Here is a 26,000-nt window from a genome sequence, read left to right on the forward strand (position 1 = left end):
ACAATGACGGGCACTTTCTTGTAAAACATACCTGGACTCCAACAAAGAAAGCTTAAGATGGTTTTCTCTCCTCCGAGCGCAGCTCAAGCCACTTACGTCTATAAGACCTGCAGATGTTAACGTAATTCCCTGGAATGCGAGACTTACCGAGCCAGTTACACGGCGTTGCATTCTTAGACATTGCCGTTTGCTTTTATTTAGTATGTTACATGCAATTGGCTAAATTATTAGTTAATTCAGAGTTAGATGCTATTGGAGCAGCCGGCCTTTTTCTTTCTTTTTTTGCCAGAAGTCGTCACACGACCACACAACCGGGTCAAATGGGCGTGGCTACATAAGGTGAATATGTCAGCAGAAACGTAACGTTACAGTTTGCCTTCAAATGTTCAAATATGCTTTAAGTATTACCATGGTTTGTTGAAGGAGGAGTTTCACCGGCAGGACGTAGCGCGTGGGAGGATTACGTTATTCTCCTCCCGGAATAGGCTCCCCGAACCGACCAGAGGAGGCACTAGTGCAGCGACCAGGACTCATATCCTGAATCCGGCTTCCCACCCGCAGACACGGCCAATTGTGCCTGTATGTACGCCCGACCAAACTGGAGGTAACACAGGGGCTCGAACCTGCGACCCTTGTGTTGCTATACGAGGAATCTACCGGTGTACTAGCCGGACGCTCGTCTGGTTAATTAACATTGCAAAGTCGTGTTAAGACGGTGTGGCTCTTTTTCCACATGCTTTGTTTTGATCCACAGTCACACCTCCAAGGAAGACAGCGAGGAAGATGACGACAATGACGACGATGACAGTGACGATGACGACGGTGACGTCAATGATGAAGATGCGAAGAGAGCAGTGAAGCCGCCTTCTCAGTCTGACCCTCGTATCTACACAGCACTCAGCGACTTCAGAGGAGAACAGGAAGGAGATCTTTCTGTTCAGGTGAGTTACTTCCTGATAAATAAATGATCACATTCATACAAACAATATTAGGATTTAGTCTTCAATGACATTAACTCATCGGTAACATCTAATAATCATCTACAGAGTATTTGCCACATTTCAACCGCTTATAAGTTGTAGTTGACATTCAACAATTCAACTGTTCAACAGATTTAGAGTTCTCACCGGGCCTGAAAATTCAAACCCCACCCGACCCGACCCGAGTAAGTTGAAGCCCGAGCCCGTCGTGCTGAGTCGGGTCCCGTCGGGCTGAAACTCTAAGCAGATTATCTATAGAGTCTATGTGACAATTTATGAACATACATGTTACACTAGGTGCAGGTGTGTGGAACAGGTTATGAACATACATGTTACACTAGGTGCAGGTGTGTGGAACAGGTTATGAACATACATGTTACACGAGGTGCAGGTGTGTGGAACAGGAAGAAACAGAATCTGTTTGTTAAATGTAAACTAAAAAGCTTTTCATACAAAACCTACAGACAAAGACAAACGGCTGAATTGTTGAATCTCAACTAGGGCGATCGTATTTTCATCGTCATCGCAATATGAACATGCGCAATAAACACATTGCAAAGACTGCCTGAAACGCAATGAATAACAAAAGTGGTTTTATTTACACGCGTCATGCATTCCCATTCAGCATCGGATCATTTTGTCTTGTGTTGTAAATCCAGCGTACACCTTTCCCTTGCAACAGTGCGCTCCGCCCCTCTGCCAAAGCCCAAACATGCTGTGTGTAGTTTCAGCTAGAGTCAGTGTGTATTTCATTTCTTTATTCAGTGGGCATAGGCTATGTTTGGGGTCTACATTAGCATTATTAAAGCAGAAAGACATAGGAACTGTATAGCTAATATGCATGCTTTAATATCTGTTTATTTATCGTCATCGCTATATTAAACAATGTTATCGCACATCGCAGATTTTCCTCATATCGTGCAGGCTCAATCTCAACTAATAAACTGTTACTATACTCTGTAGACTCTGTGTAGGTGGACTATCCAAATAAAGTGTTACCATCTCGCTAATCTTTTACTACTAAGGCCCCTTTCACTATTTCTATAAAATGGCTTCTTATAACCAGGTCTAACAATTGTTTTTCCATCTTCTCGAATAATCATGAAAAAGAGGTTTTCTGTAAAAAAATAAATAAAAGAGACAAAAAGGCACTCTTCAATGTGTTTGCATGACTGCAAAATAAATTGCTTATTTGTTAAGCGGAACTCATGGTCGGGTGTCAAGCTGTCACGCTGCAGCTGGCGAACCTGCCGGCGTGCAGCTCCCCGAAAATGTAATATAATATAATATAATGTAATGTAATGTAATGTAATGTAATGTAATGTGATATAATATGATTTTAATATAATATAATATGATATAATATAATATAATGTAATGTAATGTGATATAATATGATTATAATATAATATAATATAATATAATATGATATAATATAATATAATATAATATAATATAATATAATGTAATGTAATGTGATATAATATGATTATAATATAATATGATATAATATAATATGATATAATATGATATAATATAATATAATATAATATAATATGATATATTATAAAACGGCTCTCTCAAATCAAGCAATCTGATTGGTTCACAGCCATTGTATAAATCCAGTAACCCACTCCAATAACCCATGGCCATGGGTTATTGAGTTGCCATGGCAACTCTTACTAAAAGGCTTTGGTTACCTCAAATGACAGTGTAGAAAAAACAAATGGCGGAGACAGCTGTCAGATCCTTGTGAATCGATCTTCGCTTATAACTTTACTAATACTTTGCAGAAAATTATGTTTTGTACAAGAATAGACGCAGGCTAATCTCTTAACCCCTCTCTCGCGCGCCCTCACTCTTAACCCTGCATTTCTAAATAAGACGTAACGTTACTTGGTGTCGGCATACGGCTCTGGTGTCGGGCTTTGTAAAAAGCTCTCAGCTTCTCAGCAAGCGCCAGGATTGGCCAATGTCAACTTCAGTCTCCAGAACGATCCAATCAAATCACCCGCACGTCTATCCTCTTGCTAGAGGTCCCGCCTTACAGTAATGTTTCAACTGACTCTATCAGAATACCATGCCAGTCGTTCTTATAGTATTATTATTATATTTATATTATCATACTTGGAAACCGTTTTATAAAAGCAATATAGCACTCGAGCAGCGTGTGTTGTGGCATATATCCCGCTGCTCAGTTGTTATCCCTGTCGGCCTGCGGCCTCGTGGGATAACAACTGATCAGCGGGATATATTTGCCACAACACACTAGCTCTCATGCTATATTGCTTAAATATAATATGATATGATATAATATAAAATAATATAATATAATATAATATAATATAATAATATAATTTTATGTAATGTCGATGGGGAAATAACAGGAGCGAGTGAAAGCTATGACCAAGTATATGCACTACATTCTCTCCTTGGGCTAACTTCTACTCATTGAAATCCTAGTGAATTCACACCATTGACTAATTTTGCTGGGGACTCCCCTGGACCCCCTCATCAAGCTGACATTGGAGCATGTATGTCTAGCTGCCGCCGTGCTGTCCTAAAGTTTCTCACTTGATCAATTGAACGGAGGACATTTTCTTTCATCTTGGCCTTTTTATTTGGTCTTAAACATGTTGTCCATCATCTTGACTTCAAACAGAAGAGGGCGCTCACGCCCTTCAAACAGTGTTTCCACAGTTCTAGTCCTAGTAGAATCATTCTGAAATCTAGGCTGATACAGAGTGAGTGAGCTAAAGAGAGAGTGGTGCCAACTGATGTCCAAAATGCTTGATAGACACATGACTCACATAGCTATTAATGTGTGTGGGGGGAACAGTTCCAGGAAGTACGCTTGAATGCATCAAATAAAGCTGATAATATACAATTTGATTCTTTAAACGTCTTTAAACCCTTTCAAAGTACCTCACAAACGGCCCATTCTGCTGCAACTCTACACTGCTGCTTAATCCAGAAACTTACTTCCAGGAACTATGGCGAGGTCAAACAAATACAACAAATCAACTGGGCCATTGGAGTGAATGGAGATGACACAACTCTTATATCTCTATGGCTCTGGGCTGATAGGACTCACGCAAGGCAACTACACACCTTTATTTTCAGCCACTGTTTGGTGTGTGGTGAAGATCAGCCCCTAGACCAGTGGTTCCCAACCTTGGGGTCGCGACCCCAATTGAAGATGTCACTGATGATGATACTTATGATATTACCAATGTACTGAAATTCTGGGGTCCCTAGATTTTTGTGACGTCAATGTGGCATCACAAATCAAAAACGGTTGGTAATCCCTTCTCTAGACCATTTATACAAGTCAGATATTCATTCTGAAAGCTTTCCTGTCCATCAAACAGGCTGATGGAATTTCTCAATGTAACAAGGTTCATAAATAAGCAGCAGGAGAAATGCAGAAAGTTAAGTGATTAGAATAGAACAGTTGTGCATTCTGCAAGTCAAAGGAGCAACTTTGTATAAATGATGAAATGCAAAATATTTCACATCTAATCCTTAGGGCCCGAACACACCATACGCCGAAGCTATGCTGAAGCAATGCTGAAGCTACGCAGCGTGGAGGCAGTTTCATTTCAGCGTCCTTGTTAAGAGGCGAGACCGATCACACCAGCACGCGGGCTGCAGCGATAGTTTCAGCTTCCGTTCTATTTTTCAAGCGTGCAGCACCCGAGCTGTCAGGCACGAAGTCAATGCAAGTTGTGAGCAGGGGGAGGGCAGCGCCGAGCGAAGCGTTGAGGAAGAGAGAGTGCTTCTGGTGTGAATGGCAAGGCTCCTGCTCGAAGCTTCCGTGAAGTGCTGCTTCCCAGGGCTTAAAATTTGGCGCGGGATTGCGAGAATCGCGCATATTTTTGTCAATTCCTGCAGATTTGTAAGTTATAATGCGGGAGGTCACACAAACTGGTTTGTTGCCCTGTGTTTCAGAGGGGCGCGGTGCTGAGGATCATCAGGAAGACGGCAGATGGATGGTGGCTGGCGCAGGACACTAAAGGCAACAGAGGAGTCGTCCCTAAAACCTACCTGAAGGTACACAACCAGTCAACCAGCCATTTTGTGTCTCAAGATGACACTGATGACACCAGTTTATTTCATTGATTTTCACTCCTCCAGCTGTCACTGCCCTCTTCTCCACTGCCCAGTCACTTCTAGTCATACTATTACACTGCCCAGTCACTTCTAGTCATACTATTACACTGCCCAGTCACTTCTAGTCATACTATTACACTGCCCAGTCACTTCTAGTCATACTTTTACACTGCCCAGTCACTTCTAGTCATACTATTACACTGCCCAGTCACTTATAGTCATACGATTACACTGCCCAGTCACTTCTAGTCATACTATTACACTGCCCAGTCACTTCTAGTCATACTATTACACTGCCCAGTCACTTATAGTCATACCATTACACTGTCCAGTCACTTCTAGTCATACCATTACACTGCCCAGTCACTTCTAGTCATACCATTACACTGTCCAGTCACTTCTAGTCATACTATTACACTGCCCAGTCACTTCTAGTCATACTATTACACTGCCCAGTCACTTCTAGTCATACTATTACACTGCCCAGTCACTTCTAGTCATATTATTACACTGCCCAGTCACTTCTAGTCATACTATTACACTGTCCAGTCACTTCTAGTCATGCTATTACACTGCCCAGTCACTTCTAGTCATACTATTACACTGCCCGGTCACTTATAGTCATACTATTACACTGCCCGGTCACTTATAGTCATACAATTACACTGTCCAGTCACTTATAGTCATACGATTACACTGCCCAGTCACTTATAGTCATACTATTACACTGCCCAGTCACTTCTAGTCATACCATTACACTGTCCAGTCACTTCTAGTCAAACTATTACACTGCCCAGTCACTTCTAGTCATGCTATTACACTGCCAAGTCACTTCTAGTCATACTATTACACTGCCCAGTCACTTCTAGTCATACTATTACACTGCCCAGTCACTTATAGTGATGCTATTATACTGACCAGCCACTTCTAGTCATACTATTACACTGCCCAGTCACTTCTAGTCATACTATTACACTGCCCAGTCACTTATAGTGATGCTATTATACTGACCAGCCACTTCTAGTCATACTATTACACTGCCCAGTCACTTCTAGTCATACTATTACACTGCCCAGTCACTTATAGTGATGCTATTATACTGCCCAGTCACTTCTAGTCATACTATTACACTGCCCAGTCACTTCTAGTCATACTATTACACAGCCGAGTCACTTCTAGTGATGCTATTATACTGACCAGGCACTTATAGTCATAGTATTACACTGCCCAGTCATTTATAGTGATACTATTACACTGCCCAGTCACTTATAGTCATAATATTACACTGCTCAGTCACTTATAGTCATACTATTACACTGCCCAGTCACTTCTTGTCATACTATTACACTGCCCAGTCACTTATAGTCATACTATTACACTGCCCAGTCACTTCTTGTCATAATATTACACTGCCCAGTCACTTATAGTCATACTATTACACTGCCCAGTCACTTATAGTCATACTATTACACTGCCCAGTCACTTAACTTATAGTCATACTATTACACTGCCCAGTCACTTCACTTATAGTCATACTATGACACTGCCCAGTCATTTATAGTGATGCTATTACACTGCCCAGTCACTTATAGTCATACTATTACACTGCCCAGTCACTTCACTTATAGTCATACTATTACACTGCCCAGTCACTTATAGTCATACTATTACACTGCCCAGTCACTTATAATCATACTATTACACTGCCCAGTCACTTATAGTCATACTATTACACTGCCCAGTCACTTATAGTCATACTATTACACTGCCCAGTCACTTCACTTATAGTCATACTATTACACTGCCCAGCCATTTATAGTGATTCTATTACACTGCCCAGTCACTTATAGTCATACTATTACACTGCCCAGTCACTTATAGTCATACTATTACACTGCCCAGTCACTTATAGTCATAATATTACACTGCCCAGTCACTTATAGTCATACTATTACACTGCCCAGTCACTTATAGTCATAATATTACACTGCCCAGTCACTTCACTTATAGTCATACTATTACACTGCCCAGTCATTTATAGTGATACTATTACACTGCCCAGTCATTTATAGTCATACTATTACACTGCCCAGTCACTTCACTTATAGTCATACTATTACACTGCCCAGTCATTTATAGTCATACTATTACACTGCCCAGTCATTTATAGTGATACTATTACACTGCCCAGTCATTTATAGTCATACTATTACACTGCCCAGTCATTTATAGTGATACTATTACACTGCCCAGTCATTTATAGTCATACTATTACACTGCCCAGTCACTTATAGTCATACTATTACACTGCCCAGTCACTTCACTTATAGTCATACTATTACACTGCCCAGTCACTTATAGTCATACTATTACACTGCCCAGTCACTTAACTTATAGTCATACTATTACACTGCCCAGTCACTTCACTTATAGTCATACTATTACACTGCCCAGTCATTTATAGTGATACTATTACACTGCCCAGTCACTTATAGTCATACTATTACACTGCCCAGTCACTTCACTTATAGTCATACTATTACACTGCCCAGTCACTTATAGTCATACTATTACACTGCCCAGTCACTTATAATCATACTATTACACTGCCCAGTCACTTATAGTCATACTATTACACTGCCCAGTCACTTATAGTCATACTATTACACTGCCCAGTCACTTCACTTATAGTCATACTATTACACTGCCCAGTCGTTTATAGTGATTCTATTACACTGCCCACTCATTTATAGTCATACTATTACACTGCCCAGTCACTTATAGTCATACTATTACACTGCCCAGTCACTTCACTTATAGTCATACTATTACACTGCCCAGTCATTTATAGTGATACTATTACACTGCCCAGTCACTTATAGTCATACTATTACACTGCCCAGTCACTTCACTTATAGTCATACTATTACACTGCCCAGTCACTTATAGTCATACTATTACACTGCACAGTCACTTATAGTCATACTATTACACTGCCCAGTCACTTATAGTCATACTATTACACTGCCCAGTCACTTCACTTATAGTCATACTATTACACTGCCCAGTCATTTATAGTGATTCTATTACACTGCCCACTCATTTATAGTCATACTATTACACTGCCCAGTCACTTATAGTCATACTATTACACTGCCCAGTCACTTATAGTCATACTATTACACTGCCCAGTCACTTATAGTCATAATATTACACTGCCCAGTCACTTGTAGTCATACTATTACACTGCCCAGTCACTTATAGTCATACTATTACACTGCCCAGTCACTTATAGTCATAATATTACACTGCCCAGTCACTTATAGTCATACTATTACACTGCCCAGTCACTTATAGTCATAATATTACACTGCCCAGTCACTTCACTTATAGTCATACTATTACACTGCCCAGTCACTTCACTTATAGTCACACTATTACACTGCCCAGTCATTTATAGTGATACTATTACACTGCCCAGTCACTTCACTTATAGTCATACTATTACACTGCCCAGTCATTTATAGTGATACTATTACACTGCCCAGTCATTTATAGTCATACTATTACACTGCCCAGTCACTTATAGTCATACTATTACACTGCCCAGTCACTTCACTTATAGTCATACTATTACACTGCTCAGTCACTTCACTTATAGTCATACTATTACACTGCCCAGTCACTTATAGTCATACTATTACACTGCCCAGTCACTTATAGTCATACTATTACACTGCCCAGTCACTTATAGTCATACTATTACACTGCCCAGTCACTTATAGTCATTCTATTACACTGCCCACTCATTTATAGTCATACTATTACACTGCCCAGTCACTTATAGTCATACTATTACACTGCCCAGTCACTTATAGTCATAATATTACACTGCCCAGTCACTTATAGTCATACTATTACACTGCCCAGTCACTTATAGTCATAATATTACACTGCCCAGTCACTTCACTTATAGTCATACTATTACACTGCCCAGTCACTTCACTTATAGTCACACTATTACACTGCCCAGTCATTTATAGTGATACTATTACACTGCCCAGTCACTTCACTTATAGTCATACTATTACACTGCCTAGTCATTTATAGTGATACTATTACACTGCCCAGTCATTTATAGTCATACTATTACACTGCCCAGTCACTTATAGTCATACTATTACACTGCCCAGTCACTTCACTTATAGTCATACTATTACACTGCCCAGTCACTTCACTTATAGTCATACTATTACACTGCCCAGTCACTTATAGTCATACTATTACACTGCCCAGTCACTTATAGTCATACCATTACACTGGCCAGTCACTTATAGTCATACTATTACACTGCCCAGTCACTTATAGTCATACTAGTACACTGCCCAGTCACTTATAGTCATAATATTACACTGCCCAGTCACTTATAGCCATACTAGTACACTGCCCAGTCACTTATAGCCATACTAGTACACTGCCCAGTCACTTATAGCCATACTAGTACACTGCCCAGTCACTTATAGTCATACTAGTACACTGCCCAGTCACTCATAGTCATACTAGTACACTGCCCAGTTACTTCTAGTCATACTATTACACTGCCCAGTCACTTATAGTCATCACACAGCCAGCAAATGTGGCCTCCAGTAAAAAATGTATAGGTGTGTCATCCATTTAACATCTACAAAATTCCAAAATCCACCTTGACAGTTTGTCCTGCTTCACACTCACACATCTCCATTTAGAAGCTCTTCAGCACAGCCTCAGCCTGGTGAAGTGTCTTTCTCAGCCTGGTGAAGAGCACCTGGATAGCAGAGTGTTCCCCAACTAAGATTTGCCCATCTGGTCTCGGGTTTGAACCAGCAACCTTTCAGGAACAAGCCTGTGTCTCTAGTTTCTACGTTTCCACCACCACCACCATCCATTTGCCAAATACAGTATACACACTTTAGGACATAATGATAATGTTGAATTTTAAAGTACTTAAAGAGGTGACTGGTGAGTAACCATCAGCGCAACTCAAACTTCAGACTGAGGTTTTAGTTTAACGACATCAGTGTATTGTAAAATGCTTAGATCAGCCATTGCCAACCTGTGGCCCGGTGCCCACTTGTGTGAATGTGGGCTGAGAACACATTATTTGGTCAAGTCAAGTTTATTTATATAGTCCTAATTCACAAGCATGTGTCAGAGGGCTTCACAGAAAATATGTCTAGCTCAAGTTTCAATACTTTATTGCCATTCAACATCGTTGATAGGAATTTGGTTTAGTGAGCTCAATCACAGAACACAGCAAAACATGAAGACATACAATTCCCCTCACATACTGTACGATGCACACATTCCGACAAAAAAAAGAGATAAAAGTGACAAAATGCATAAAGTACAAAATACAATTTTACCAAAGTAAAACAACACTCCCACAGGGAGGTTACAGAACCACGACCAGCTGTGGTAAGTTAAGATAATATACGTTAAAATTAAGTGCTGTCACACGGAATATCTGTCTGTGTCAGACTTGAATAGAGCCTGCAGCACATTAAGAGTTGAAAGCACGGACAGCCTCGGGGTAGGTGCTGTTACAAAACCTAGCTGTTCTGCTTTTGATACTTCTCAACCTTTTAAAAGAAGGAAGAAAATTAAAAAGATAATTGGCAGGGTGAGAAGGGTCCCTGAGAATATTTTGTCCCTTTTTCTTGAGTCTGTTGGAGTAGATCTCAGTAAGGGACGGGAGCTCCTGTCCTATGACTAATTCTAGCTGACACAACAGTAGCAAATTACAGTAGTAATAATAATACATTGAACAATCATATGATAGAGAAATATAGAAAATATAGAAATATAGAATAGAATGGGTGCCATGCTTTAGAATAGTGGGGGAGGAGAGATCAGGAAAGGGAGGAGGTGGGGAGGGAGAGCAGGCAGAATGTGAGAGAGGAGAGAGCAGGAAAGTGATGAGGTGGGGAGGGAATGGGAAATGTTGGGGAGAAGAGGAGGTGGGGAAGGAGCAGGGGAAGAGGGAAAGAGAAAGAGAACGGGTGGCATGCTTTAGAATAGAATGGATGCCCCATACTGTTTACAGTTGAATGTGGGCTGAGAACACATTATCTGGCCCCCATACTGTTTACAGTTGAATGTGGGCTGAGAACACATTATCTGGCCCCCATACTGTTTACAGTTGAATGTGGGCTGAGAACACATGATCTGGCCTCCATACTGTTTACAGTTGAATGTGGGCTGAGAACATTTTTGAGATTTTCAAGTGGGCCATGAGTGGGGAAAGGTTGTGAACCGCTGGCTTAGATGATTAAAACCGCTCACTGTACCAAAACATTTCAGAGTGGTTCTGGTGTCAACGATGATGAAGATGAAGATTATGATGATAATGATGATGAGGGGTCAGACGAGGAAGAGGAGGAGCAGGATGGTGAAGACATGGCCGAGGACCAAGACAAACGGAGGTGAGGTTCTCAGTTTTAAAAACTGGAATCTGCTGAGATTTGGTTTTACTGTGTTGTTTCCAAAGGTTCTTAACTCATTCATGGCCGAAGACGTCTTTGACGTGTTATCAGGAATAGCCCTCAGGGCCAATGACGTGTTTGACGTGTTTTTGTTTTTATTAGTGCAGCGCGTAGTTCAAACACTTCCCCAGCCTGTGACATGTTATCAGGTCCTTAGCCTCAAAGCCAAGCCGACAACACGCGATCAAACACATACCGCAGCTGTTGTTTTGAAATGAGCAGGAGGAAAAACAGAAAACAGAGAAACGCGCTTCCTTGTGAAGTTGTGCAGAGAGGAGAAACGCCATTGAAACGCCCCTCGGCACGCTGCACGAGCCATATGCTGCAGGGCAGCGGACATCGATCGTTCGCGGTAGTCAAACCCGTGACCAACATGATCGATCCTGGTCCCTCGACCCCGTTCCTGTGTCCCAGCCCGAAAGAGACGAGACGGAGTCACAACTGTGTGAGCAGGAGGAGAACAGCAGCCTCGCCACAGAAATGGCTTTCACACAGAGCGAAGCAGCACGGCCACTTTCCTGTCGAGGGCGAGGAAGACTGGATTCCAATGCGACAGGACCCGGATGATCTCGCGGTAAGGAGTGTGTGTGTGTGTGTGTGTGTGTGTGTGTGTGTGTGTGTGTGTGTGTGTGAGAGAGAGACTACACTGATCTCTGCATTCTATTCTATGATCACACTCACTCACACTGAGTAAACTGTATTGTTGAATGTAAAAAAAGCACTTTATGTATATATATATATATATATATATATATATATTTTTTTTTTTTCATTTGTGTCATAACGAATAATATTTACATGTCTGATGTCAATACAGTTCAAAATAAAAGAATTGAGAGCGAGTTCTGCCTGAGATTGTGTGATTTACAAAAATGCCATTTTCTGCAATTTATCTTCTCAGAGAGACCTTTTTGGTGAAAACAGGGTGTATATAAATGGCTATAAGTAGAGTACAGAACATGCTAAAAGCTCACTTTTTTTTTTCCTGGTGAACCCAGAGACGTACATCTTCATTTTGAGGTATTGCAAATCACTTTGGTGCTAATAGATAATTTACTGTGGGTCTTGAAAGATGACCAACAATTATGAAAATCTTTGGCCTGTGCTAAATATTGGCAGTCCTAAACTGGCCATGAATGAGTTAAACCAGTTTTGTCCTTCAGATTATTCTGAGTGATGCGGTCAAATAAAAGGATCCCAGGACTATATTAGTTATAAAAAATACAGCACCAACACGAGGGTCGCAGGTTCGCGCCCCGTGTTGCCTTGGTCGGATGTCCATACATGCACAATTGGCCGTGTCTGCGGGTGGGAAGCCGGATATGGGTACGTGTCCTGGTTGCTGCACTAGCGCCTCCTTTGGTCGTTGGGGTGGAATAGCATGATCCCTCCATTTGCTACATCCTGCCGGTGAAACGCCTCGCTGTCCGGTGAAAAGAAGCAGCTAGCGACTGCACATGTATCAGAGGAAGCATGTACTAGTCTACAACTTGCCCCAGGTCAGCAGAGGGGGTGCAGCAACGACGGAGACAACTTAGACAGGTGGAATTGGCCGAGTACAACTGGGGAGAAAACTGGGGGGAAACAAAAACGACGACGACGACAACAAGTGATGAAAATACAGAATTAATTTAGATTGAAATTGATGATGATGGTGTTTTAATGATGCTTTCTCTGAATAATGTCAGTGTTTCCCTTCCTCTCTGCTCTCTAACAGCACTGCTTCCCATTCCAACTGGTCTACTGTCAGGAAGGCTCTGACTGAGGTGAGACTCTCTCCACGCACCAAGTGTTCTGCACTGCATTGAGCATTCTTATTGTTTTCACTGTGTGTGTGTGTGTGTGATTGTGATGGACAGATTGATACGACCGATGTGCTCTCTGCCATGGGGGCGATCCCTTCAGGATTCAGACCATCAACTCTTAATAAACTGCTGGTGGAGGAAGGTTAGTACACACACACACACACACACACACACACACACACACACACACACACACACACACACACACACACACACACACACTTACTTAAAGGATGACTAACCCCTAAAACAATTTTTTTTCAGCTTTCAACTAATGTATATGGCTTTTGAGGTGGTGTGTGAAGGAAAAATCTCTACATTTGAGACTAAACTGTTAGAATTCTACACGGTACACTGTGTCATTTTCAGGCAGTGATAGTGCCCTCTAGGGGTTCAAACCTCCTTTTTTTGGGGCCTCCAAAATCGCCGATTTGATTCAGCGTTACGTCACGGTGAACCCCCCCTTTCCAGATACATCCATCTGCATCTCGCCCCGCCCACCGTGTACGTTCTCCCGCCGGAAGTGTACGCGTACAGACCACAGACCTACTCCTTAAAAAAATAAAAGACTTGATATTTTTCTTGGCGTAGGTATTATGATATTCTATGCTTGTGTGCATTAGTGTCTTTAGGATGATTGAATGTTTGCATGATTCATGACCAGTGTTGGGACTAACGCGTTATTAAGTAACGCGTTACAGTAACTAAGTTACTTTTTGCGGTAACGAGTACTGTAACGAATTACTTCATCAGTAACGTAACGTACTTACAATTATTGCGGTTTAAACATGCTCGTTACTCGTTACTTCACGATTCTGTGCGGGACCTACAGCAGCGAGGCTAGAGAGGAAAATACGAGTCTGACGGCGGTCTGATGAGGAAGTAGGCTAATCGTGCGGCACTTCTATACTTTCTAATGTTACTAGACCAAATTCTGATAGTGAAACGGGTCATTTTGCGTGAGCTGTGTTGTGTACGGTAAGCGGTGTTCACTTCACACCACTCGGCGAGTCAGCAGCATGGAGCCCTCTCCTCCTCGCTTCTCTCAGGCTGTCTGTCACCAGTGCCCTGCTGCACCCAGGCAAGCACAGCACTCGTCTCTCAATTACAGATTCCCCTCGCGTTGGAGGGTGTTCACGGTGTGTTTCGCGTTGTCATGAAATGGGAAGAAAAATGCCTGCAAGTCTCCTGCCTTTTGGAGATGAACTGCTATTAAAGGCAGCCGCGACGAGCGGCTGCTTTGAGGCTCTGCTCTGTCCCTATCTGCAGGCAGCGCTGGGCTCTGCTGCTGGGGACTGCCCCCTAGTCCGATACCTCACGAGTCCGATACCTCACGAGTCCGACACCTCATGGTTTTGGGTTAGGGTCTGGGGGAGGTTAGGTTTAGGCGTGCACTCCGCTTTTACAAACGGTAACCACGGTGTTTATGTTGTTCAGCCAGGATATTATAGACTACTGATACAGTTGTTAATTATACACTGCCAAAAGTGTACTGGCTACTTTTTGAAGGCAATAATATATATGCCTCAATGCCTAAAATGTTGTGTTTTCTTGTTCCACTACTTTTCGTCGTAGTGATAATGGGTACAATGCTCAAATTTGACAGTTGTCTTGTCACACACTGTGCTACAGCAACCCCAAAATAATGTGTGTGCATTAATAAGAGAATTGAGTTAAAAAAAAAAGTAACTCAAAAGTTACTTTCCTAGTAACTAGTTACCTGCAAAGTAACGAGTAACTTAAAGTAACTGAGTTACTTTTCAGAGCAGTAACTAGTAACTGTAACTAAGTTACTAATGTAAAGTAACTTGCCCAACACTGTTCATGACTGATGTTGACAGACTATTCCCCCCAACATTGATCACATTCCCGGGGTTGATCTGGCTAGTTAATCGGCTAGCTATGCTACTAGCTAACATTAGCTAGCAACTCGTCCATCCTGTTCCTACCCGCGCTAGAATGAGCTCCATGGTCGGCCTCTGAGACCTAGGACAGCCCCCTCACCCCACCCACCTTCCATGAATCTGCCCAACTGCATACCCACTATTAGCACACCTCCCCAGGCTACACACAGACCCCCGCCCCGTCAGGACCTTGTCCTCCAGGGACCTACGTTACCCACTGGCTGGACCTTGCTGGCCCAGTGGCCCACACTTAAGCACTGCTCCCGGGGTACAGACAGCCAGCCGTCCCCCGGGAGCTATCAAACGTTAGCTTGCGTGCTAACATCAGTGTTTGGCCGCTGCAGTGCTCGCCTGCCTCGCTCGCACTGACTGCTTTTATTTTTGAAGGAGTAGGTCTAGAAAGTACAGTTACGCGTACAGACCGGAAGTGTACGCATACATACCGGAAGTGTACGCATACAGACAGAAGTGTACGCATACATACCGGAAGTGTACGCATACAGACAGAAGTGTACGCATACAGACAGAAGTGTACGCATACAGACAGAAGTGTACGCATACAGACAGAAGTGTACGCATACAGACAGAAGTGTACGCATACAGACAGAAGTGTACGCATACAGACCGGAAGTGTACGCATACAGACAGAAGTGTACGCATACAGACAGAAGTGTACGCATACAGACAGAAGTGTACGCATACAGACCGGAAGTGTACGCATACAGACCGGAAGTGTACGCGTACAGACTGGAAGTGTACACATACAGACCGGATACTTTCTAGACCTACTCCTTCAAAAATAAAAGCAGTCACTGCGAGCGAGGTAGGCGAGCACTGCAGCGGCCAAACACTGATGTTAGCTATAGCTAGATAGCAAAGTCCGTAAAGTGATGTTATTCAAGATTCAAGATTCAAGATTTTTATTGTCACTCCATGGTACAAGTATCACGTGTGAAATTCTTGTGCTGAGGGCTCCGTTTACAACATAGTACAAATGTGACAGGGAATATGAGTGCAAAAACACAACAAGCAATAAGGCAGTATAGTGTTAAGACAAGTCAGAGACAGTGGCATATTCACTGCACATAGGTGCACATGTCATGTGCATACTTTAGACGTGCTTAAACATTTTAGATTCGCCGTATTTGACATACAGGTGCAAATAGCATATTCCTTATTAAACATACAATTAAACTCGGCGTTTTAAATTCGGCGTATTTGACATACAGGTGCAAATAGCATATTCCTTATTAAACATACAATTAAACATTAGACATACGTTATGGTAGCAGCTACAGTGCGGTACAGTACGGCTACTACACTATTTGTGTATGTTAAGGAGTCTCGTGGCCTGCGGGAAGAAACTGTTCCTCAAGCGATTTGTGCGTGCTTTTGGAACCCTGTATCTTCTCCCTGAGGGTAACAGGGCTGTTGTGGGGGTGGTTTGTGTCTTTGATGATCTTCAGGGACCTCCTGAGGCACCTCTGTTTATACAGTTCATGCAGTTCTGGCAACTCACTTCCTGTTACGTGCTGGGCCGCGCGTCTCACTCTCCGTAGCACCCTGCGGTCCATGGTGGTACAGTTCCCGTACCAGGTGGTGAAGCAGCCAGTCAGCAGGCTTTCAATGGTGCCTCTGTAGAAGCCTCTGTAGAAGTCCGTTAGCTATAGCTAGATAGCAAAGTCCGTAAAGTGTGGCCACTGAGCCAGCAAGGTCCAGCAAGTTGGTAACGTAGGTCGCTGGAGGACAAGGTCCTGGCGGGGCGGGGGTCTGTGTGTAGCCTGGGGAGGGGTGCTTAATACTGGGTATGCGGTTGGGCAGGTTCATGGAAGGTGGGTGGCTCCCGGAGGTGGTCTCCCCTGGAGAAGGGTCCTCTAAGTCGGGGTAGAAGCGGGCTGGAGGGTGGGTGGGATGAGGGGGCTGTCCTGGGTCTCAGAGGCTGACCATGGAGATCATAGTGGGGGTAGTTGCTGGCTAGCTAGTAGCATAGCTAGCCAATTAACCAGCGAGATCAACGCCAAGGTCATGAATCATACAAACATTCAATCATCCGAATGACTAATGCACACAAGCATAATAGAATATCATATACCTCCAGAATGCTGATTTAAAAAGAAAAATATCCAGGCTTTTATTTTTGAAGGAGTCTAGAAACGTACTCTGGTCTGTACGTGTACACATCCAGCGGGTCTGAGAACGTACACGGTGGGCGGGGTGATGGTGCTCCAGCGCTGCAGATGGATGATACTGCCCCTTTCCCCACTCATGTGATCATTAGCTAACGCCAGAGCCATATAATAGAAGAGTTGCAACATCTCGTCTATAGGATAATTGTTGCTTTTGTTTTTGTTATATGTGTGTGTGTGTGTGTGTGTGTGTGTGTGTGTGTGTGTGTGTATGTATGTATACACTGTAGCCTATGTATGTATGTATGTGGATGTATGTATGTATGGATGTATTTATGTATGTATGTATGTGGATGTATGTATGTATGTATGTATGTATGTAAGTGGATGGATGGATGGATGTATGGATGGATGTATGGATGTGGATGTATGTATGCATGTGTATTGAGTACTTTATTGCTGTACTTTTTTTTACTTTTTAATTGTACTGTAACTGATGTGTTTGACCACAGGAAGAATAGTTGCTGCTGAGGCAGTGACTAATGGGGATCTGAAATAAACTATAAACAATAAGTGCGCCTGCAGTCAATTTGCATTGGAACAAACTAGCAGGTGGAATCTGCTGCCTTTTTTCTTTTTCTTTTTATCAAGCAGCATGCCGTTAACTGGTCAAATGTAGTTGATGTTATATAGCGTTGTCACGATACTAGAATTTCAACTTCGATATCAACATGCTAGCTGGGGAGCTCGCTAAGGTCAGATTGATTGTTGTTGGTCATGATTAACAGTCCGCATCAACAGGGCTGAATCATTGACAGTGGTGGTGTAGTTAGGGATTGTTTGTTGTTGGTCATGATTAACGGTCCGCATCAACAGGGCTGAATCATTGACGGTGGTGGTGTAGTTAGGGATTGTTTGTTGGTCATGATTAACGGTCCGCATCAACAGGGCTGAATCATTGACAGTGGTGGTGTAGTTAGGGATTGTTTGTTGGTGGTCATGATTAACGGTCCGCATCAACAGGGCTGAATCATTGACAGTGGTGGTGTAGTCAGGAATGTCATACCGAATCGACCTGGATAGCTAGGTTTAGATAGTGAGGTAATATGCAGTTGTGCGGTGGTAGCATGGAGGGGGGTGTTTCCAGGACGCTGGATTACACCGTTAAGCCTTCTTGAGGTGTCGTGGGCCTAACTTAACGAAACGTCGGTGAAGGAAGGTGCCCACTTGAAAACCCCAATGACATGCTTCATACTGCTGTTGGCTAGGGTAGGTAACTGGTGATTTGTGTCTTGTTTATTAGTTTGTTAGCCTGTTAGCTTGTTTTATTCTGGATTGGGCTTCTAAATGTGTTTTTCCTCGGATTTTGGCACAAGGGATAGTAACATCTTGTCCTGTGTATTAATTAATACTAAAGCTAGCTTAGGCTAGTGACTGTTGTGAATAGTGCAGCTGACAACTAGGGAAAGACCTAGTGACAGCATGGAAAGACAGCTGACAGGAGGGATTAGACCCCACCGGGGCTGCAATGGGTTAGCTGCTCATTGTGGCAGTAGCCAAGGCCAATAGGCCATTGGTTACACCCAAACTTGCTACGAAACAGAATTATGAAAAAACACCCCTAGAGTCTGCGAGAGCGGGGGCGGAAGATGACTCACCTATGGTTGACACGGTTATTGACTCTGGAACGGACTTGACTATGAGTAGGGAAAACATGTCAGTGGAAGCCACTAGTTCAGATGTAGATGGAAAGAAGCGTCAGGTTTGCTTGTGTGGCTGGCAGAAGGTAACAACTTTGAGGGGCCTTAGAATCCATCAAGGCAGGAAGAGGTGCTTGGTAGAGGGAACACAGGGACCCCGCATTGATAATTATTTCTTAAGAAGTTTATCAAGTCAGTCGGGTGAAGTCCAGCGACAGGAAGTAACCCACAGCTCGCAGGACATCAGCACCCCTGATGTTGAGGCAGGTCCTAGCACCGAGGAAAGCAGAGAGGCCAGCCAGCCAAAAAGGGAGAAGATTAGCGGTCAGAAGCCTAGAGTTAAGTGGCCAGGTGCAGCGGAAAGTAGGAAGTGGGAAGATATCAATAGTGATTTGGTTAGGATGTTAGAGAAGCTTAAAGGAACTGCTGAGAGTAAGTTGGAGAAAATGGGAGATTGTATTTATGATTATGGTAAGGAAAGGTTTGGCGTCTTTGAGAAAAGGAAGAAACTAGAGGGTGAGGTAGTTAAATCTAGGCGCCAACAAGAGATAGATAGACTTATCCAGGAGAGAAGACAGCTTAAGAGGCAGTGGAGGAAAGCTACAGAGGTTGAGAAGGAAGGCATTGATTGCTTGCAGTCAGATGTGAGGGATCGGTTGGCAGTTTTAAGAAGAGCAGAGAGCATTAGGAAAAATAGGAAAAAGAAAGAGCGAGCTAGAATAGCATTCTATAAGGATCCATTTAGATTTGTGAAGTCATTGTTTAGTAAGGAAAAGAATGGTAGCCTTATGGTACCTAAGCAGAAGCTTGAGGAATATTTGGAGGAGGTTCACAAAGATAGGGAAAGGTTTAGAGAGATGACAGTCCCAGCTGATATTCCACCTATTGGTGAAATAGAGAGCCAGTGTGATGATAGCCCACCAAGGTGGAAAGAAGTTCAAGAAGTAGTGAGACGTGCAAGGGCCTCTTCAGCCCCGGGTCCTAATGGAGTCCCCTACCGGCTGTATAAGAGTGCTCCAGATGTGTTGCAGTTTCTATGGAAGCTGATGAAGGTAGTCTGGAAGAAGCAGGTTATTCCTAAGGCATGGCGTAGAGCAGGGGGGATCTTCATTCCTAAAGAAAGGGACTCGTTAGAGATAAGTCAGTTTAGACCTATCAGTCTACTTAATGTTGAAGGGAAGGTTTTCTTTAGTGTTGTGGCACAGAGGCTGTCTAGTTATCTAGAAAAGAATAGGCTAATAGATACTTCGGTGCAAAAGGCTGGAATTCCCGGCTTCTCCGGGTGCTTAGAGCACACCAGCATGATCTGGCACCAAATCCAGTCAGCTAGGCGTGAGAAGAGAGACCTGCATGTAGTATTCTTGGACCTGGCTAATGCTTTCGGGTCAGTGCCGCATAGTCTGTTATGGGAGGCCTTTGATTTCTTTAGAGTGCCAGGTAGTATAAAGAGCTTAGTTAAAGCCTACTTCTTAGATATTCAACTCTGCTTTACCACAGCAGAGTACACTACAGCTTGGCAGCAGCTGGAGATAGGCATTATGGCAGGGTGTACAATTTCCCCATTAGCTTTTACCATGGCAATGGAGATCATTATTAGGGCTTCAAAATGGGTAGTGGGTGGAGAAAGGCTGCAGGGAGGGCTGCGGCTCCCTCCAATTAGGGCATACATGGATGACATGACGACTATGACGTCAACCGCTCCATGTACTAGCAGATTGTTGGATAAGTTAAATAGTAATCTGCAGTGGGCTAGAATGAAAGTGAAGCCAAGTAAGTCCAGGAGTATTTCAATCATTAAAGGGAGGGTAGTAGGTAAGAAGTTTGTTATAAATGATGAGGTGGTGCCTACAGTGTTAGAGAAACCAGTCAAGAGTTTGGGAAGATGGTATGATGCAAGTCTCAGTGATAAGGGACAGTTTGATGAGGTGAGGCAGGAAATGATTCAAGGTATTTCAAGTATAGACAAGTCAGGGCTCCCAGGAAAGTTAAAGTTGTGGTGTTTGCAGTTTGGATTGTTGCCTCGGTTGATGTGGCCACTGACAGTGTATGAGGTTCCCCTTTCAAAGGTAGAAAAGCTAGAAAGGATGATTAACTCATTCATTAGAAAATGGCTCGGAGTCCCACGCTGCCTAAGCAGTGTAGCCTTATATGGGAAAGGCATATTGGAATTGCCATTATCTAGCCTGACAGAGGAGTTCAAGTGTGCTAAGGTTAGACTGGAAATGACTCTGACTCAGTCAAAGGATCCAGTGGTTAGGAGTGTAGCGCCCACAGTTAAAACAGGGAGGAAGTGGAACCCAAAGGAGGCAGTACAGCAAGCACAGTCAGCTCTTAGACACAGGGATATCATAGGTCAGGTGCAGCATGGGCGTGGAGGCTTAGGGTTGTGCATAGGGAAACCTGTGTGGAACAAGGCATCAGTAATAGAAAAGAGGAAGATGGTAGTTGAAGAAGTACATAGGCAAGAGGAGGCAGTAAGATGTACTAAGGCAGTGTCGCAGGCAAAGCAAGGACAGTGGGTGAACTGGGAGAGTGTAGAGAAGAGAAAGTTGAAGTGGAGAGAGTTGTGGAGCATGGAGGCCAGCAGAATTAGATTTATTCTAGGGGCTACTTATGATGTGCTGCCATCTCCCCAGAACTTAAATCAGTGGTTGGGCGAGGATGGTGCCTGCCCGTTGTGTTCTAGTGTATGTACATTGAGGCATATACTGTCAGGGTGTAAGGTCAGTCTCTCCCAGGGGCGATACACCTGGCGTCACAACCAGGTGTTGAAATGTTTGGCAGCTGCAGTTGAGGAAAAGCGGCTAGAAGTAAATTCTCTAGTTGCTAGCAAAGAGAATAGACAGATCAAATTTGTACGTGAGGGAGAAAAGATTAGACCAATTAAGGTCAGGCACAAGTTAGGGCAGCTAAGTGTAGGTGGAGCCTGGGAAATGAGGGTTGACTTGAATGAACAGCTAGTCATCCCAGCATATATAGTTAGCACCCGGCTACGTCCGGACTTGTTACTGTGGTCTGAGGTAGAGAAGAGAGTTTATTTTATCGAACTCACAGTCCCGTGGGAAGATCGAGTTGAGGAGGCTTATGAGCGCAAGAAAGCTAGGTATGCTGAAATGGCAGCAGAGGCAGAGCAGCGAGGTTGGAGGGCTCGAGTGCGGCCTGTAGAGGTGGGCTGCCGTGGTTTTGTGGCAAAGTCCGTTATTGCCTTACTAACTGAGTTGGGCATTCGGGGACGGAGCCTGAAACTTGCGGTTAGCAACATGTCTCAGGCAGCAGAACGAGCAAGTGAATGGCTGTGGATAAGGAGGAAACATGCTAGCTGGGGAGCTCGCTAAGGTCAGATTGATTGTTGTTGGTCATGATTAACAGTCCGCATCAACAGGGCTGAATCATTGACAGTGGTGGTGTAGTTAGGGATTGTTTGTTGTTGGTCATGATTAACGGTCCGCATCAACAGGGCTGAATCATTGACGGTGGTGGTGTAGTTAGGGATTGTTTGTTGGTCATGATTAACGGTCCGCATCAACAGGGCTGAATCATTGACAGTGGTGGTGTAGTTAGGGATTGTTTGTTGGTGGTCATGATTAACGGTCCGCATCAACAGGGCTGAATCATTGACAGTGGTGGTGTAGTCAGGAATGTCATACCGAATCGACCTGGATAGCTAGGTTTAGATAGTGAGGTAATATGCAGTTGTGCGGTGGTAGCATGGAGGGGGGTGTTTCCAGGACGCTGGATTACACCGTTAAGCCTTCTTGAGGTGTCGTGGGCCTAACTTAACGAAACGTCGGTGAAGGAAGGTGCCCACTTGAAAACCCCAATGACATGCTTCATACTGCTGTTGGCTAGGGTAGGTAACTGGTGATTTGTGTCTTGTTTATTAGTTTGTTAGCCTGTTAGCTTGTTTTATTCTGGATTGGGCTTCTAAATGTGTTTTTCCTCGGATTTTGGCACAAGGGATAGTAACATCTTGTCCTGTGTATTAATTAATACCCAAGAAAATATCGATACTTGATACCATTTTCGATACCACAGCGAAAAGATTACAACACATTAAGAGGCATTTCTTTTTTTATTATTACAACATGAGAATCTTTTTTTTTATGAATTTGTGCAAAATAAACCTTGCTGTAAAAGACCATTTTTAATTGAGAGAAGGGATGAGGAAGCGCTGCGTGGGTCCTTGGTCAAATCACTGAAACAGGTGCTCTTTGGTGAGGGTGCAGAGAAGCATGAGTAAAAGTTCAAGTGGGATCCTTGACCATCAGAGACCATCATTTGTTTTGTTTTACTAACTGATATAAACATTTCTTCTGTAGGGCTGACGTACAGAGGAAGTCATTACCTTCAGCCTGAGCTCAGCCAATCACAGCTCTCCTTTAGAGACCTCTTCCTGGACCCAGACACTGGCAAGGTGAGACAGTGTGTTTGTCTGTATGTGTGCAATCTGGGTACCTCAGAGTCTCTCAGTCTGACGACTAATACGAGTCTGGGCCAGACGACCGGTATGTCGGTTGTCCGAACCAAGACTTCCTCTGAGAGAATTGAGTTGGAGTTGATTGATCGATACTTTTTGTAGGTGTTTTAGGTCGACGTCATTTTGGCTCATCTCTATAAACAGATAACTGCATTTGAGACATTGTCAGACTGGAAACAACGATGGAAGTGGAAGTGTTGGTGCAGACGTCCGCTCTACATCGGAAACCCCAAAGTATCAGCCGTCTGTCTCAGAGTCTTATTAGTCATCAGCCTGAGATAATTAGTATTTGTTTGTCTGTGTGTTTTAATGGACCAGGGCAAAGCCTCTTAGCCTGGTAAACCAGCCGGTCACGTCAACTCACATTTCAGAGAACGGGGAAACCATCTTTTCCGCCGAGAAACCCCACTGATGTAAACTCCTGTACTTGTTTAATTGTTGTTATTGAGTCTATTTCAGCAATAACTGCACTTTATGGCTGCTTAAACTCGACGAATGTTGACATTACTACTCGAGGCGGACAGGCACGGAGGCAGCCATTACTGTTTTTCCAGCAGCGTTCCTGATTGGCCGGTTACGATATCAACTACGAGGCTGGTCGCTGATTGGCCCGTACGCTTTGCAGTTTCTGCAGAAAGCCCTCCCAGGGCTTGAGGCCAGACGGTCTGGTAGAACGAAATGTAATGTGAGTTCAGTTTACCAGGCTAAAAGCCTCTAGTCATTAATTAATGCTTCTGTTTCCTCTCCTCTCCTTTCCTCTCCCCTCCTCTCAACTCTCCTCACCCCTCTCCTCTCTTCTCCTCTCCTATCTTCCCTTCTCCTCCTCTCTCCTCTCCTCTCTTCTCCTCTCCTCTCTTCCCTTCTCCTCTCCTCTCTTCTCCTCTCCTCTCTCCCCTTCTCATCTCTTCTCCTCTCCTCCTCTCTCCTCTCCTCTGTTCTCCTCTCCTCTCCTCTCTTCCCTTCTCCTCTCTTCTCTTCTCTTCTCTTCTCCTCTCCTCTCCTATCTTCCCTTCTTCTCTCCTCTCTTCTCCTCTCCTCTCTCCCCTTCTCATCTCTTCTCCTCCTCTCTCCTCTCTTCTCCTCTCTTCCCTTCTCCTCTCCTCTCTTCTCCTCTCCTCTCCTCTCCTCTCCTCTCTTCCCTTCTCCTCTCTTCTCTTCTCTTCTCCTCTCCTCTCCTATCTTCCCTTCTCCTCTCTTCTCTTCTCCTCTCCTCTCCTCTCCTATCTTCCCTTCTTCTCTCCTCTCTCTCCTCTCCTCTCTTCCCTTCTCCTCTCCTCTCCTCTCTTCTCCTCTCCTCTCATCTGTTCTCTTCTCCTCTCCTCTCTTCTCCTCTCCTCTCCTCTCCTCTCCTCTCCTCCTCTCTCCTCTCCTATAGGTTCGTTCTCGTCAGGTCAGGACGAGTGTTTGTTTCACCCTGTGGAGCTGCAGGAGGATTCCCACTCCTGGTGTTGGAGTTCAGGTCCTCAGCAGACACATTCGCCTCTGTGCCTTCGATGGAACTCAGGTGGGGCTTAAGTGTGAATTCTGCTAGACATAATAATACTCATCATAATAATAATAATAATCATCATCATCATCATCATAATAATAATTCATTTAATTTATAAATCGCTTTTCAGTGACCCAAAGACGCTGACACAGTATGAGTACATAGAAAACAAGATAACAACAGGCAACAGATACAAGTAACAATTAACACATCGATCAGGGATCTATGGAAACAGAGGGGAGGGAGGGAGAGTGTGGGAGGGACAGGGGCCAGACGGAAGAGAGGGAGGTGGGGAAAAATAATTACATCATAATAATAATAATAATTAATTTTATTTATAAAGCCTCCCGAAGGGACGTGTCTGATGGTGTGACATCACTTGGCCGCACGGACACTCGTGGAGATAAATGTATGCTTTAGTCTGTCATGAAGCCATTTCCTTACCCAGGTCCCTGCAAAGTAAAGTTGGCTGAATCAGAGCTGCAATTATTAATCGATTAATGGATTCGTCAATCGACAAAAAATTAATCGCTAACGATTTTCATAATCGATTAATCGTTCAGACATTTTACGATTTTTTTTTAACTAAGATTCTCTCGTTCCAGCTTCTTAAATGTGAATATTCTCTGGTGTCTTTAGTCTTCTATGACAGTAAACTGAATATAAACTTGAAAGAAAACACTTTAGGTCCAAAAACCAAAGTAGGCCACTGGAGCACACGGATCCTTTTATAAAACTTTTTTTTTGAAAGACTAACGTTTCGACGCCATGCGTCTTCATCAGAGTTGCAGAGCAATGAGCATTTTTTTTTCATATTTATTACCTCCCTCCAATCAGAGCCAATCCAGTCCAGGCTGGAGAGGGAGGGAGGTGAGAATAAGCTTG

General features: G+C 43.5%; 1 protein-coding gene across 1 annotated transcript in view; it reads left to right on the forward strand.

Moving 5' to 3' along the window:
• LOC310789168 (nephrocystin-1-like) overlaps nt 1-26,000 on the forward strand; it is a gene marked incomplete at both ends in the record, with an annotated part of 149,257 nt that overhangs the window by 104,352 nt on the left and 18,905 nt on the right. The window contains 6 exons of the mRNA XM_083650758.1: nt 755-941; nt 4,932-5,033; nt 13,303-13,380; nt 13,474-13,561; nt 23,469-23,563; nt 25,002-25,130. Of these exons, the coding sequence (XP_083506884.1) occupies nt 755-941; nt 4,932-5,033; nt 13,303-13,380; nt 13,474-13,561; nt 23,469-23,563; nt 25,002-25,130 (679 nt within the window). The remainder of the gene's footprint in view (nt 1-754; nt 942-4,931; nt 5,034-13,302; nt 13,381-13,473; nt 13,562-23,468; nt 23,564-25,001; nt 25,131-26,000) is intronic.

The sequence above is a fragment of the Poromitra crassiceps genome (assembly GCF_964638095.1).
Source record: "Poromitra crassiceps genome assembly, chromosome: 14".
Taxonomy (NCBI): domain Eukaryota; kingdom Metazoa; phylum Chordata; class Actinopteri; order Beryciformes; family Melamphaidae; genus Poromitra; species Poromitra crassiceps.